Here is a 15,016-nt window from a genome sequence, read left to right as displayed (position 1 = left end):
CTCATTTACTCATCTCTCATTAACTTCCCACCAACATTCCCCCATAATTAATATACACACATATTAATTAGATTCACACCAAAGAGGAAACCTTCCGGTGATTATACTCATCGGAGGAAACTCCTCTCATTTTCCAGAAAGTTTACTTACTCTCACGCCGGAGCTTGGTCACGGATCCCCCTCCCGGGGTCCTAGGTGGCGAGGCTAACGGTTTGCTCTTTTCTAGTAATGAAGATAAAGGCTCTTGACGTCAACGAAGATCCATCTAACGTCATCCGGGAGTTGGGTATTCGACAGTTACATTGTATGTCTTTGATTTGAAACTTTTGCATGCTTTATATCCTTCACTAACAAAAGTTAACCTTTCCTATTAATTTTCTGTAAAAAAAAATCATTTTGCCCTTACTAGTTAAATGACGAAATATATAATTTTCATTAATCTTTTATGTACAATACTAGGTTAGAACCCCATGTATTACGCGGGCTGTAAAAAAGATTGAGGTTTCTGTAAAAAAAGACCAAAAGTGAGAAGAGTAAGAAAGAATCTCAGCCACTAGATCTTTTGATCTAATGGTTGAGATCAATAGGGACCAAATTGTAAAATGTTTTTATTAGTTTGGACTGATTTGAAAATTGTATAGGTAATTGTGTCTATTATATCCACATGAAAATAGGAAACATCCAAGACATAGAAACACATCCCCCAGAACCTGAAACACCATATTTTCCACTATATACCATTCAACTTACAAACGCCAAAATTCCCAAAACATCAAACACAATTACTCAAAAACGCCATATTTTCTACTATATACCATTCATCTTAGAAAATGCCAAAAACACTCAAACATCAAAAGATCGACGGTTCTTTCAGATACACTATTTCCTCAGTAAAACGCCAAAAATGCCAAATATCGTTTCTTGTATATTCAAAATATTGTTCTACGCCAAAGTGTCGGATAATGCATTCTTCCATGAGGTGCTGTGACTCAAATAACATTTTGCTGCATGAGATTGACAAATCATAAACAAAAAGATGCTGGGGTCAAACCTATGTCATTTTCTGTGTTTTGTTCTTGATGAATATTTAAATGGCATGAAAAGACGAATGACACTACTGAGTTGTTTGAAGATACATATTCAAAAAAAAAAAAATTCATGTCATTTTGTCTTTCCAAACGGCCACAAAAACACAAGCATGGCTAAGCCAAACCACCAGCAAACATGATTCAAAGAAGAAAGAGACTGATGACAGTGAAGATTTAGAAGATGAATTGTTTTTTTATTTTCTTTTTCTGTTGTTTGCTATGTATTTTTCAACTTAGAATTAAAAAAATACAGTATCTTAATTAAACGCCAAACAATCATAATGCATATGAAAACGCCATAAACGGAGTAAAAACGCCAAAAACTATAATGAAAGTAACTTGCAGAAGTATTAATTAAAAAATGCTAAAAATGGGGAAAAACGCCTGAAACTACTTAAACCCATTCAAAAACACCAAACCTGAAAAAGCTGAACAAAAAACGGTAAAAATACACAGTAAAACTGAAAAGACGGCTACTTTATTAATATCATTTATTATAAATAAAATCCCACCTAAACTATGCGCCAAAAACATCCTATAAAGAGAGACTTCTCTGCACAAACAACTTATCACAAAACCAGAAACAAACGCCATATTCCCTATAAACCGTTCACTTAAAAAACGCTAAAAAAATACTTAAAAAAGCCACAGATGCAGAACCTCGATTCTGCTATATTGAGTATTGATATGAATGAAGTTTCACTGAATGGATTCTTCTCTGAGTTGGGTATCTCTATAATCTTTTGCTGAATGAGATGGACAAATATTCAAGACAAAGAGACTGATGACACTGATATGACATCATGTCACTTTATTCTTGATGGATATATGGATGGCATGAAGGGATCAATATACATTAGAGCAGGTGTTGGTCTTCAACATGTCATCAAACAAAGTATATAATCACCCACCATAAAGGATGCCACAAAAAATAAGTATCTTCTAAAGACGACCGTTATGTAGGAAAATAAGGATCTACATAAGGCATTCAAAAACAGGTTCAAAACGCCAAAAAGGTTAAAGTAGAAGAGGCTGATGACAGTGAAGATTTGAATGAGAAATTAGATTGTAATTTTTAATTTTTTTTCATTTTCTATTGTTTGTTATGTAATTATGTGTTGTTTATCATCTAATTCTCTGCTATTTTAAAAAAAATGAGTATAAAACGCCAAAATATGCAAACACCAAAACGCCTGATAGTGTGAGAACGAATGCTAGCAAAGTACGAGGTTGCTATATAAAACGCCAAAAACGCAAACAAAGTATTACTGGAAAAATCAACACTAATTGACAGATGAAAATTGAAAGAAACAGTAAAATAAATAGACGGTATCATTTATTGCCAAAAACATTATATGGAAAATTGAAAATTATTTATCTTTTCAAAACGCCATAATTGCCTGTCACATTATATGCCGGTATCCTAGATGGCAAAACACTTGATATAATAAAATCAAGAAAATTACTGATGTTTTTTAAATCAATAAAAACGCCAAAACAATACCTAAAAACGCCAAAATATTTACTATAGTTCTGATCTAAAAACAATAAAAACGCTGCGTATATAATAAACGCCAAAAAAAATAGAAAGATGAAGGGACACGCGTTGATAAAAAAGAAATATGAAAGGACAAAAAAGCCCCTCCGCCTTTCTCTAAGCAGCGTGACACGTGTTAGGCCAGGAAGCTTTCTCACCGTTCTCACACTTTTGAGCGTTTTCTCCTGATCCCATTTATATATATATATATATATATATATATATATATATATATATATATATATATATATATATATATATAGGGAGGGGTTCATGCGAGAACCACCCTTATTGTGAGAACCTTGAGAACCAATGTGAACACAACCTAAAATAGCTAAAAAAACCTAAAAAAAACCTAAAAAAACCTAACCCCCACCCCCAAAAAAAACCTAACCCCCCCCCACCAAAAAAAAACCTAACCCCCCCCCCCCCAAAAAAAAACCTACCCCCCCCCCCCCCTCAAAAAAAAAAAAACCTAAACCCCCACCCCCCGAAGCTAAAATGCTAAAAACTAAACCCACAAAGAACCTAAAAAAATCTAAAAAAAATCTAAAAAAATAAAAAAAAAATCTAATTTTTTTTTTTGAATTTTTTAATATTTTTCATGTTAAAATCGCTACTTTTAGAAGCCAAAAAAAAATTTTAGAAAAAAAAGTTTTTTTTTTTGGCTTCGAAAAGTAGCGATTTTTTTATTAAAAATATTAAAAAATTCAAAAAAAAAATTTGTGTGATTTTTAGCTATTTTTAGGCATATTTGGTGTGTTCACATTGGTTCTCGCGGTTCTCACAATAAGAGGTGGTTCTCGCATGATCTTCTCCCTATATATATATACTAGGTTAGAACCTCGTGTATTACACGAGTTGAATAAATGTAATTTTATATATTGAATAATAAACAATTATATTTTTATGAACCCCGTATATTGTATGGGTTAAATAAATTACATCCTTAAAAACCCCATATGTTATACGTGTTGAATAGATCTAAAAAAGAGTCATATCTTTAAAAACCATGTGTATTACACATATTAAGTAAATGTAATTTTGTATATTAAATACTAAAAATGTCGTGTCTTTAAAAAACCTACGTATGGTCGGGTTGAAAAATCTACCAAATAATAAAAAAATTATATCCTTAAAAACACCGTGTATTATACGTGTTGAATAAATCTAATTTTACATAGCAAATGATAATAAAAACTTCGTGTATTACACGAGTTATATAAATGTAACTTTGTATAGTAAATAATAAAAAAAAGTTATATTTTTCAAAACCCCGTATTTTACACGAGTTGAATAAATACAATTTTGTATACCAAATAATAAAAAAAAGTTATATTTTTAATAAATTAAGATAACATTTAATATTAATTTATTATTTATATATTTAATATAAGATAAGTAGGAAAGAGAGCTATTTGTTTTAAAAATATACTAGGTTAGTTCCCCGTGTGTTATACGGATTGAACAATTTAAACTATATAGTATAGATATTTCTTGTAAATGCAAAACAAAGACAGAGACATTTACATACCATATTGACATAAATGAGTTAATATAAATGTAACCTATCAACTCGTACATGTTAATTAATGTCGTAGAGTTCGATAAGACAGCTCTAATGTCGGTTGAATGAGGTCAGTCAGAGTCTATTTGATACCCTTTGTACGACTTCTTATTTTTTGAATCTTTGTATTTGATTCTAAACCTATTATTAATATTATTGATAATAATTTTAGTTATATATATCAATAATATATTTAGTCTAACATATTAATATTATTATGAATTTCGAAACTTGTTTAGCTAGGATTTAAGATTCTATTGAAGTTTTAGTTTAACAATAGGTTATTGAATTAATAATAAGAATTTGTATTAGATTAGATTAAATATTATTATTATTATTTGTATTAGATTAGATTAAATATTATTATTATTATTAGTATTATTAATAATTTTAATCAATTAAATGAGAGAATGACAAGTGGCCCAAAACAGGTTTCTTTTATTATATAGTATAGATATAGATTAAATTAACAATTTAAATTTGAGAATAATATTTTATTAAAGTATGATAAGATTTAATATTAATTTACTATTTATTTAGTTAATATAAGATAAGTATAGATTTGAGGATACATTCAATGAATGACACGTGTCCAAAAGTTGGTTTCTTTTATTATAGTAGATAGATTCACGTCATTTGAAATTATGTGACGCATACGTGACGTGAAAAACTGAACTTATAAACCGTAAAAGCCGGCAGATTCGACCAACTCAACCAACCAAAACCATAACTTTTTTTCTAAACCGGACTGAACATCCGAATGAAATGCCACTTGTTTTTGGATCCGAAGCAAAGACACGTTTTCGAAATATATCTTCAAAATGAATTTTGCAACCTAGATACAAGATAGGATTGAGTGAATTTTACCCACCACAAATATTTGTTCCACTTTTGGGATAAGACACCCCTTCCTTCTTCTACAACTATCAAATATCCAAATATTATATAAACTATATACCCTCTTCAATATTACAATGTTTGAAACTGACAACCCATACATACATACATCATCATCATCATAAAGTGCAAGCTGATTTTAAGCTTTCAGTATCATACCATCAAACAGGTAACTTCTGTAATGTGTTGTTTCTTAATTGAACATTTAATCATGGGTTTGAGCATTGTGTTGATTTATTGCAGCTTCATGGGTTTTCTTGATTATTTGAGTATGGTTAAATGGTTGTAATGTGGATAAAGTTCAAGAATACATGCTATTAATGATAATGTGTTTTATCTATTAATTGAGAAAATGAAAAGGTTCATATTTTTCACCATTTTTAAGTTGCAAAGTAGTTCATTTGATTCAAAATTTGTTGTTTTTTTGGGCATTTAATTATGGGTTTTAGAGTAATTAGGGGTTGAGAATTGTAGCTTCATGGGTTTTCTTGATTATTAGATTATGGTTGTAATGTGGATAAGATTCAAGATTCATGATTTATGAAGTAGTTATGCTCCCAATGACAAATTGTAGAGAGAATGAAAAAGTTCATATTTTTCACCATTTTTAAGTTGCAAAGTAGTTCATTTGATTCAAAATTTGTTGTTTTTTTTGGACATTTAATTATGGGTTTTAGAGTATTTAGGGGTTGAGCATTGTAGCTTCATGGGGTTTCTTGATTATTAGAGTATGGTTGTATTGTGGATAAGATTCATGATTTATGAAGTAGTTATGCTCAGTGGCGAAGCTTGCCTTCGAAAACCGGGGGGGGGGGGGGGGGGGGGTTAGAGAGAATGAGAAAGTTCATATTTTTCACCATTTTGAAGCTGCAAAGTAGTTCATTTGATTCATAATCTATTGTTTCTTGAACATTTAATCATGGGTCTTAGAGTAGTAGTAATTAGGCTTTGCAGTGGTTTGAGCATTGTAACGATTCATTGTAGCTTCATGGGTTTTCTTGATTATTAAAGTATGGTTAAATGGTTGTAATGTGGATAAGATTCAAGATTCATGAAGTAGTTATGCTCCAAATGACAAATTGTTTCATCTAATTATAAAAAAATTTAAAAGTTCATGGGCTTCATGGATTTTCTTAATTATTCAGGTATGGTTGAATGGTTGTAATGTGGATAAGATTCAAGAATCATGATTTATGAAGTAGTTCTGCTCCCAATGACGAAAAAATAAAGAAAGTTGACATTTTTAACCATTTTGAAGTTTCAACGTAGTTCATTTGATTCATAATCTATTGTTTGTTCTGTAATATGTTGTTTCTTGAACATTTAATCATGGTTTTGATAGTAATTAGGGTTTGAAATGGGTTGAACTTTGTACTGATTAACTGTAGCTTCACGGGTTTTCTTCATTATTCAAGTATGGTTAAGTGAGTGTAATGTGGATAAGATTCAAAAAAGGTCACATTTTTCACACTTTTGAAGCTGCAAAGTAGTTCATTTGATTCATACTCTGTAATTTCTTGAACATTTCTTTCATTCGTTTTTGTTTATGGATTTTCTTGATTATTCGAGTACGGTTGAGTGATTGTAATGTGAATTATATTCAAAAATCATGATTAAAAAATGACTAATTTGATGCTTCTATCTCGATAACGACCTCAACGAACGTATGAAACGATTTTCAGGTTGTGTTTGGAAGTCATCATGCCGACTATGGCTCTTTCGTTGCACACTGTATTTCTCTGCAAAGAGGAAACCGTTAATTTGTATGCCAGATCAGCATGCCACGAGCGGACCCACAGGATTGGATCAACTTCTTCCAGTATAGTTATGATGAAAGTTCGATCTAATAACAGACATTATAAATGTTTCCAGTTGTTTAGATCTTATAAGATGAATCGTTTGATTCCGTTGTCACATTTCAAGGAGAAATCTCCAATTTCTAGCATCAATGCGTTTAAGGTGACATTTATTATATAACTCGTGGTTATCGGTCCTTCACCTTTCGTTTATTGACGCAACATTAAGGGAGTGTTTGGATGTGCGTTTTCAACCTGATTATTGAATAATCGGTACTATTTACTAAAATCTAGTTATTGCTACTTGAAGTTGCAATAATTAACCGATCATTTTGAAGGGGAAAAAAACGCATCCAAACGATTGTTAGGCTTTCTTTCTTCTTATATACTCTAAATTTTGAAATCTTTATGTTTGAAGGCAATAGAAAGATTTGATCTTAGAAGGGGTGTGACTCTGATTCTTCAAAACCAATGGCGACAATTCATACAATTGGCGATCATATTGGTTTGCACGTTCGTCGTCATTCCAAATGTTGACGCTGTCGATGCTCTAAAAACTTGTACTTGCTTACTCAAAGAATGCAGGTACTCTTGAACTATTTTAGTAAATGCAAGTTTTAGATGTTAGCATTTGAAATGCCATATATTTGTAAAATTAAATGGTTATGGTAGATGTGGAAATTTTGGTTTATTTACTTATAAGTAGGGGTCGATTTGGATTAATTTTTTGTATCTTAACGGGTCAAGCGGTTAAATAAAAAAGGAAATAGGTTTAAAGGAAATGGGTCGAACGGCCAGACGGGGCGAAAATCTTCCAATATGTAATTAAATGCATAAAACCTCCGTGGCTAACCAAAATTTTGGATTTGGTCCCTAGCTTTCGAAAAGTACACGAACGATCCCTGTGGTTTGCACTTTGTAACGCATTTAGTCCCCAACTTTTTCCAAAAGTACATGGATGGTCTCTGTGGTTTGCACTTTGTAACGCATTTAGTCCCTAACTTGGACATGCTAAAACCTTTAGATTTGCTGGCTAGACGTGCTAAAACCTTTTGATTTGCTGGCTGGGGACTAACTGCGGTCTGCGTTAGAAAATGCAAACCACAAGGACCATCCGTGTACTTTTGGAAAGCTAGGGACCAAATCCAAACTTTTGGTTAACCACAGGGACCATCCGTGTACTTTACTCTTAAAATAATATAAATTTAAGGGAATATTTCACAGAATAGTAACCAAGTTTTAAAAGTGTTTAAATCCTACTAACTATTTATTAATAATTAAAAATATTGGACAAAAAACATTTCAGATCAATCCAACCCGTGCCAAAAAGTTATTCGATTTGACCCGTTATCTGCGCCTATTTTCCGCATCTACTTACCTCTTTTTATGATTTAACTCTAAATATGCAATTAAGTTAACCAAAAACGGTTTTAGTATGTAAGCTATTAAGAGATTGTTCTCGTTACAGGATTGAACTTGCAAAATGTATAGCAAACCCATCGTGTGCAGCAAATATTGCATGTCTCCAAACTTGCAACAACCGACCTGATGAGACCGAATGCCAGGTAAAAAATTTAACGGCCAAATTTTTTTCTTGTATGAACGAGTCAACGGTTAAATGGATCAAACCGGTCACACATACGGGTTGAAAGTAACCCAAAGTTTATACTTTATACTCGATGCATACAACTTCCTAAATTGTTTTACCCAAAGATATTGTAATAATATTACTTTTGTTATAATATATTATTGCATAGCTTTTTATAATATTTTTTGAAAAAAATCGGACACAAACAAACGAAGTAAAACGGACACAAACAAACGTTCATGAACACAAACGAATACAAATAATTGTTTATGAACATAAGCGAACGCTAATATTTATTCAATATTTTTTGGTAGAATTCGGAAGTATTTAAAATAACAAACATGTTACCAAACGACAAACGTTAAAGAACACAACTGAACACGTTACCGAACGTTCACGAACATAAATGAACGCACGGGGCCTCTGTTCATGTTCGTTCGTTTAACTAAACAGGCTAAATTTCTTGTTCGTGTTTGTTCATTTATTAAATGAACGAACACAAACGAACTTCCCATTTCCCACCAAACTGTTCACGACCTGTTCACTAAACGTTCGGTTCGTTTGCAAGCCCTAATCTTGGTAGCTCTTTATATTATGCTTGAACATAGTTGTTAATGGCGAATAGCGAAAAATAGCGATAAGGTACCTATATGCTACATAGCGAATAACGATAAATAGCGAGCGGCTATTTTATAGATAGCGAATACACTAGAAAAAAATAATTAAAAGATTTTATATGTATATTATATCAAAATACCCTGGTATATATGCTATATTACATGTACCCTGGTATATATGCTATTTTACATGTAGATTTAACAAATACCTAAAATCCCAGCTTATTATAGCTATATTTAATTGCTATTTCTATTAAAAGAAAACAAAAAAATAATAATAATAAAGGGTCTCTATTCTCGCTATCCATAGCTACAACCCGAATAGCGACACTAGACCTATATGCTACGTAGCGCGCTATAGCGATCGCTATTGACAACTATGTGCTTGAAAAGTCTTGAGTTTTACAGTTTCTTGAACTTTTGTGCAGATAAAATGCGGTGACTTGTTCGAAAACAGTGTGGTGGATCAATTCAACGAATGTGCGGTTTCACGCAACAAATGTGTGCCACGTAAATCCGACGTGGGTGAATTTCCGGTCCCGGATCCAAGTGCATTGGTCAAAAGCTTCAATATGAAAGATTTTAGTGGGAAATGGTATATCACAAGTGGTTTAAATCCAACCTTTGATATCTTTGATTGTCAACTGCATGAGTTCCACATGGAAGGTGATAAACTTGTCGGGAATCTGACCTGGCGCATAAAAACGCCAGATGGCGGATTCTTTACGCGGTCTGCTGTGCAAACGTTTGTGCAAGATCCGAATCTTCCTGCAGCTCTTTATAACCATGACAATGAGTTCCTTCACTATCAAGATGACTGGTAACTAGTTTCATTCGTTTTTTTTTTCCCGTGTGAGGTGGAAAATGGGTGGGTCGGGTAATGGGTCAAAATGGGTTTGGGTCAAAACAGATAAGTTTTTGGTATGAGTCGATTTGGGTTGACCAAGAAAATTTTGTGATGAAACATTTTGATTGTATTTTTATATAATATTAGTAGTATGTTATAATTACTAAAGTTATACAATTTTAATAATATTCTAAATGATCTAGTAGGATTTTATGCATGAAAGTACATTATTTGACTTTTGACCCGTTTGACTCGTTTTATTCACTTTTTTTAAATTAGCTTTTTTCACCATTTTGACCAAATAAAACAAAACTCGAAGTTTCTGAGAAACGGGTTGAAACTGGCACCTCTGTACCAACACCAAAACTAGTCGACCGGACTTCAAAAATCAAAACTACACGTGATAGGTACATCTTATCTGCCCAAACGGACAACAAACCCGACGACTACATATTCGTATACTACCGTGGAAGAAACGACGCATGGGACGGATACGGTGGGGCCGTGATCTACACAAGAAGCTCAAAATTACCACAAACCATAATCCCACGCTTACAAGCCGCAGCCCAAAGCGTGGGCCGCACCTTTGAAACTTTCACAACTACCGACAACACATGTGGCCCAGAACCACCTTTGGTGGAGAGACTTGAAAAGAAAGCCGAAGAGGGCGAGAAGTTCATCATAAAAGAAGCCGAGGAAGTGGAGAAAGAAGTCGAGAAAGAAGTGGTTAAGGTTCGAGACACTGAAGTGAGTTTGTTTCAACGGTTACTCGAAGGGTTCAAAGAGTTGCAACAAGATGAAGAATATTTTCTTAAGGAGTTGAGTAAAGAAGAGAAAGAACTTTTAGATGATCTTCAAATGGAAGCTACTGAAGTTGAAAAATTGTTTGGGGGGGCGTTACCGATTAGGAAGTTGAGATAGAATTTTCGGTTTTCGATTACGTGAGGTGCAAGAAACTATATAAACATTTATGTATGTGTATATACAGAAATTCAAGTTGGGAAAAGAAGTTATTTTTTTGAACCCGATTTAAGCGTAATTAGTATCCTATTGTATAAAAATTTCAAGTTGAGAAAAGAAGTTATTTTTTTAGAAAAGTAGGGTTGCGACATAACTTGTTACCTGTTTACTTGTCACTTTATTGTATAAAAAATGATGTCAATTCTAATTTATAGAGTTTACAAATGATGTCATTTTCATCTTAAAGTTATTATGTTTGGCATTGATTTGATAGACAGGACAGGACCTTGTTTGAAAGTTCAGAGCTTCTACTAGTTGAGCCATCATTTTAGTTGTATTAAAAGCATTTATGTATTTGGTTATATAACATATATATAGATTTTTCTGTATGCCTTTCACTTTTTTTATTTCTTTTTATTTTTAAATTATTTATAACATCACCCGGTTTTAAAATAGTCGGGATAGTAGACCTTACCAATTCGATAGTTAGTCTGTTTATGAAAATATTGTATTGGTTCATGATCTATGGTTTTGCTTGTTGGGTTATAACTGTCACACCCCGACCCGCTCAATGAAGGTCTGGTTCACAATCCGGGTCGGGTTTCGGATATCCGATTTTGGCGGATTTTACAATAACGATTGGGTGTAAACAAGCCAAGCTACTCGTGAACTACTCGAGATCGGCTCGAAAAAAGCTCGAAACGAGCGGAGCTTAAACGAGCCCAAGCCTAAAAATAAGATCGTTTAGTAAACGGGTCTGAGCTTTACTTATCGAACTCGAGCCGGCTCGCGAGTCAAAACCAGCCTATTATCATATAATTATTATTTAATATGTCAAATATATTAATGTTTATATAGAATAATAAATATTAATTATTAAATATGTTGTGATAAAACTAACTTTATATAATATATACATATGTGTGTGTGATATAAAATTTATATAGAAAAAACAATTATAATTAATATAAATAAATATAAATTTATATAAAAACAATTATAATTAATAATAAATATTGTCCCCCCTTGTCGGGCTCAAGGACAAGGGCTTTGTCGTAGGGCAAGTAGTGCTCAAGGCAGAGGCGAGCAAAGTGGCAAAACATGAGAAAGCCTGCCTGGAGAATCAACATGTGTTTGTCCCGTTTGCGTTTGATACCTTTGGTGGTCTCGCTCCTGACGCTGTGCGACTTTTGAATCGGGTTCAAAAAGTCGTTAATAGTAATTCTTCGTCGCTAAAGGTTTCAAACTTTGTATTTAGTAGAATTGGTTTTTCTATTTAAAAGGGGGTGGTGGCGCAACTTGTTGCCCGACTACCTGCCATTGCTTTGTAATTGCCCTTTTTCGTGTGGAATGATATCAATTTTAGTTGGTGATAAAAAAAATGTATAATAAACAATAAACAAACTGAGCTCGAGCTTTAGAAGCAAAGCTTGAATCGAGCCAAGCTTATGCTCAAGTCTTGCCGAATTCGGGCTCAGGTCATTTATACTCGTAAGTTGGATGTAACTTTTAACATGGACTTGGATAGACGCAATTCATTGAATCATTGGGCCTATTTGGTCCATAAACATAAACCACTCAAATTATGATTGAGACTATTGCTTTTCAAAAACCTTGTGGCTTGGATCGCTTATTAGCTAACTTGTTTGCCTGTTTAAATTAAAGCCTAGAATTATTAATTGTAATGTATTTTGAAAGTTAAAGTCCATGTGACATTTTTAATGAACAAAACAAATAAAAAGTAATAAAATGAAACAAGACCACAAAGTGTGCCAAACGTCAAAAGCCTAAAGATATTTAAAAAAAACTTTTAGTGTATTGTTTCTATAATATATAAACATGTGTAAAAATGCATATCTAATTCTTTTTTAAATTTAAAAGTTGGCTCGAGCATTTTACGAGGCGAGTTCAAGTTCAACATTTTTAGCTTATTAAGATAAACGAGCTGAGACAAGATGACTCACTTAAGTTCGAGCCCAGGTCTCAAACCATTTGGTTTTGTGGCTAGAACAATGACCGCCTTTTCCTTTTCACACTTGTTCTATCAACACACCCACGCCTATACCATTGAAGTTCAAGACCCGACCCGTCGGATTTTGTATCCAGGGGCGGACCTACCTTGTAACAAGGAGTAACCTCCTTTGCCCATTGACGCTCCAACGGTAGTGTAAATTTTGAAAAAATTGACGTTTTTTCGATTTCGTTATCCCTTTCTTTTAAAACGTTGCCCATATAAGGTTTTTCTAGACCCGTCACTGTTTGTATCTACACCCGATACTTGATGATCCGACCCATCACCAAAACATTTAAGATCCTTATGCTCGAGTCAATCAACATAACTTTTAATTAAAGTTTTTTCTTCGTAAAAATTGGTGCGACTCATAACTAAAATATTTAAAACTTCAAACTTGACTATTACATTATTATTATCATTTAAACTTCACACATGCTACCCAAAACCTAGTGTAACTATAATTTGATCATAGGATCCAACGGTCAAGGTACGTTTGACAAGTTTGTTGTAGGCAGGCACCTCCTCCAACCGCTAGTACTTTGAATAGCTTTCAATATTGTGACCCACCATGTTATTGTGTTATCTTTGGGCTTCACTAATTGGACAACTTTTTCACCTTTATAAAAACATCAACATGCATTTATAAATATCACAATAATTTATAGCCATTTCAGACTGTCTCAAAAGTCTTTTCTAATAACGGCTAACATACGTAACACATGATATTATTACTTTTCTTGATATGTATCTTCATCTTCTATGATCTTTTATATAGAAAAAAAAAAACATGTTGGTCCTGCATTGAGATTCAAATTTGAGATTGTTTCTTAAGAAAATTAGCATAAAAACCCTTCTCGATTATCTTGTATTGGAATGGACAACGATATTAAAAAGTTTATAGTTAGTGGAGTTATAGATAAGGGTGATAATCGTGAGTCGTGACCCATTTTTCTAATAATGAGTTCATTTAGGTAAAACAATTTACATAAGAGTTTCAGGTCAAATCAAACCACTCTTACAAAATTTTCTATAACTTGAAACATGTGTCCAAATGAATTAGCACCACCAGCACCTATTTGTTGTCATCAACATCACTGCCCCTGCCACCACCATCGTCGACGCCGCTACCATTGTCGCCTCTTCCAAAACAAAAAGGTTAATATATACTAACTTAAAAAGATGGAGACGCAAATGTGCATGCTCATCATTAGTATACATAACATGGAGAATGGTTGAAATCGTTGCTCTAGATTAAAGTTTTGGAAAAAAAATTAAGTGTATTAAAGTTTTGGAGAAAAAAATTGAAGTGTTAAGAAATACTTAAGTGCTGTTTGTTTTTTCGAATAAGAGCTTCCTGGCTTCTTTTGTCTGTGCGTCGCAGACGTTTGGGTCTGCAGTTTGTTTGTTTTCTTGAAGACCTTTTATTAAAAAAGGTCAGCGCGTCCTATTTTTGGTGCAGACTTGGGATGTCCTCTTCTCACCTCTTCTTGTGTTTCATTTCATCCTGAACCCAAAAAAACACACAAACCCTAGCATACCTTCTCCTCCACCACCTCTCCTCCACCCAGCCGTCACCTCCCTCCTCACCGCCAGCGCCGCCACTCCTCCTCCCTCCTTACCGCTGTCGTCACGTTGTTGTTTTCCTCCTTCCTTTCAGCTGCCACCGCCTCTCCTCTTCCCTCCTTCCTTTTAGCCGCCGCAACCTTTCCTCCTCCCTCCTTTCACAGCTGTCGCCGCCTCTCCTCTTCCCTGCTTCACCGCCGGCATCGCTCCTCCTCCCTCCGCCGACGCCGCCACTCTTCCTCCATCCTTCAACAGCAGCGCCACCTACTCATATTTCAGGTTTGTTTTCTCTTTTTTTTTAGTTTTTTTTATGTTATGATGTTTATTTTGTTAGTTTTTTTTTATGTTATGACTTACTTTTGTGCTGTTAATTTTTTGATTGTTTGATGTTAATTGTTCAGATTGTTTGATGTTGATTTCTCCGATGATTTAGCACGTGTATAACTATTATTGTGTTTTTATGAATGTTGAAAAACTCTTTTAAGTTTAATAAATCAGTTTATTTATATTTCAGTTTAATTCAGCAACTTGTAGAAGTTAAA

At 33.4% G+C, this 15,016-nt stretch overlaps 1 protein-coding gene across 1 annotated transcript; it reads left to right on the top strand.

The window, feature by feature from the left end:
• Positions 1-5,108: 5,108 nt before the first annotated feature.
• On the top strand, positions 5,109-10,965 carry LOC110898842 (violaxanthin de-epoxidase, chloroplastic). The gene is made up of 6 exons (XM_022145688.2): positions 5,109-5,258; positions 6,772-7,048; positions 7,304-7,470; positions 8,354-8,450; positions 9,519-9,910; positions 10,345-10,965. Exons 2-6 carry the CDS (start codon positions 6,791-6,793, stop codon positions 10,856-10,858), a joined length of 1,428 nt encoding a protein of 475 aa, XP_022001380.1. The 5' UTR covers positions 5,109-5,258; positions 6,772-6,790; the 3' UTR covers positions 10,859-10,965.
• The last annotated feature ends 4,051 nt before the right edge of the window (positions 10,966-15,016 follow it).

This window comes from Helianthus annuus, chromosome 13, assembly GCF_002127325.2.
Source record: "Helianthus annuus cultivar XRQ/B chromosome 13, HanXRQr2.0-SUNRISE, whole genome shotgun sequence".
Classification (NCBI taxonomy): domain Eukaryota; kingdom Viridiplantae; phylum Streptophyta; class Magnoliopsida; order Asterales; family Asteraceae; genus Helianthus; species Helianthus annuus.
Note: the sequence above shows the minus strand (reverse complement) of the source record. Positions and strands in the feature narration are given on the sequence as shown.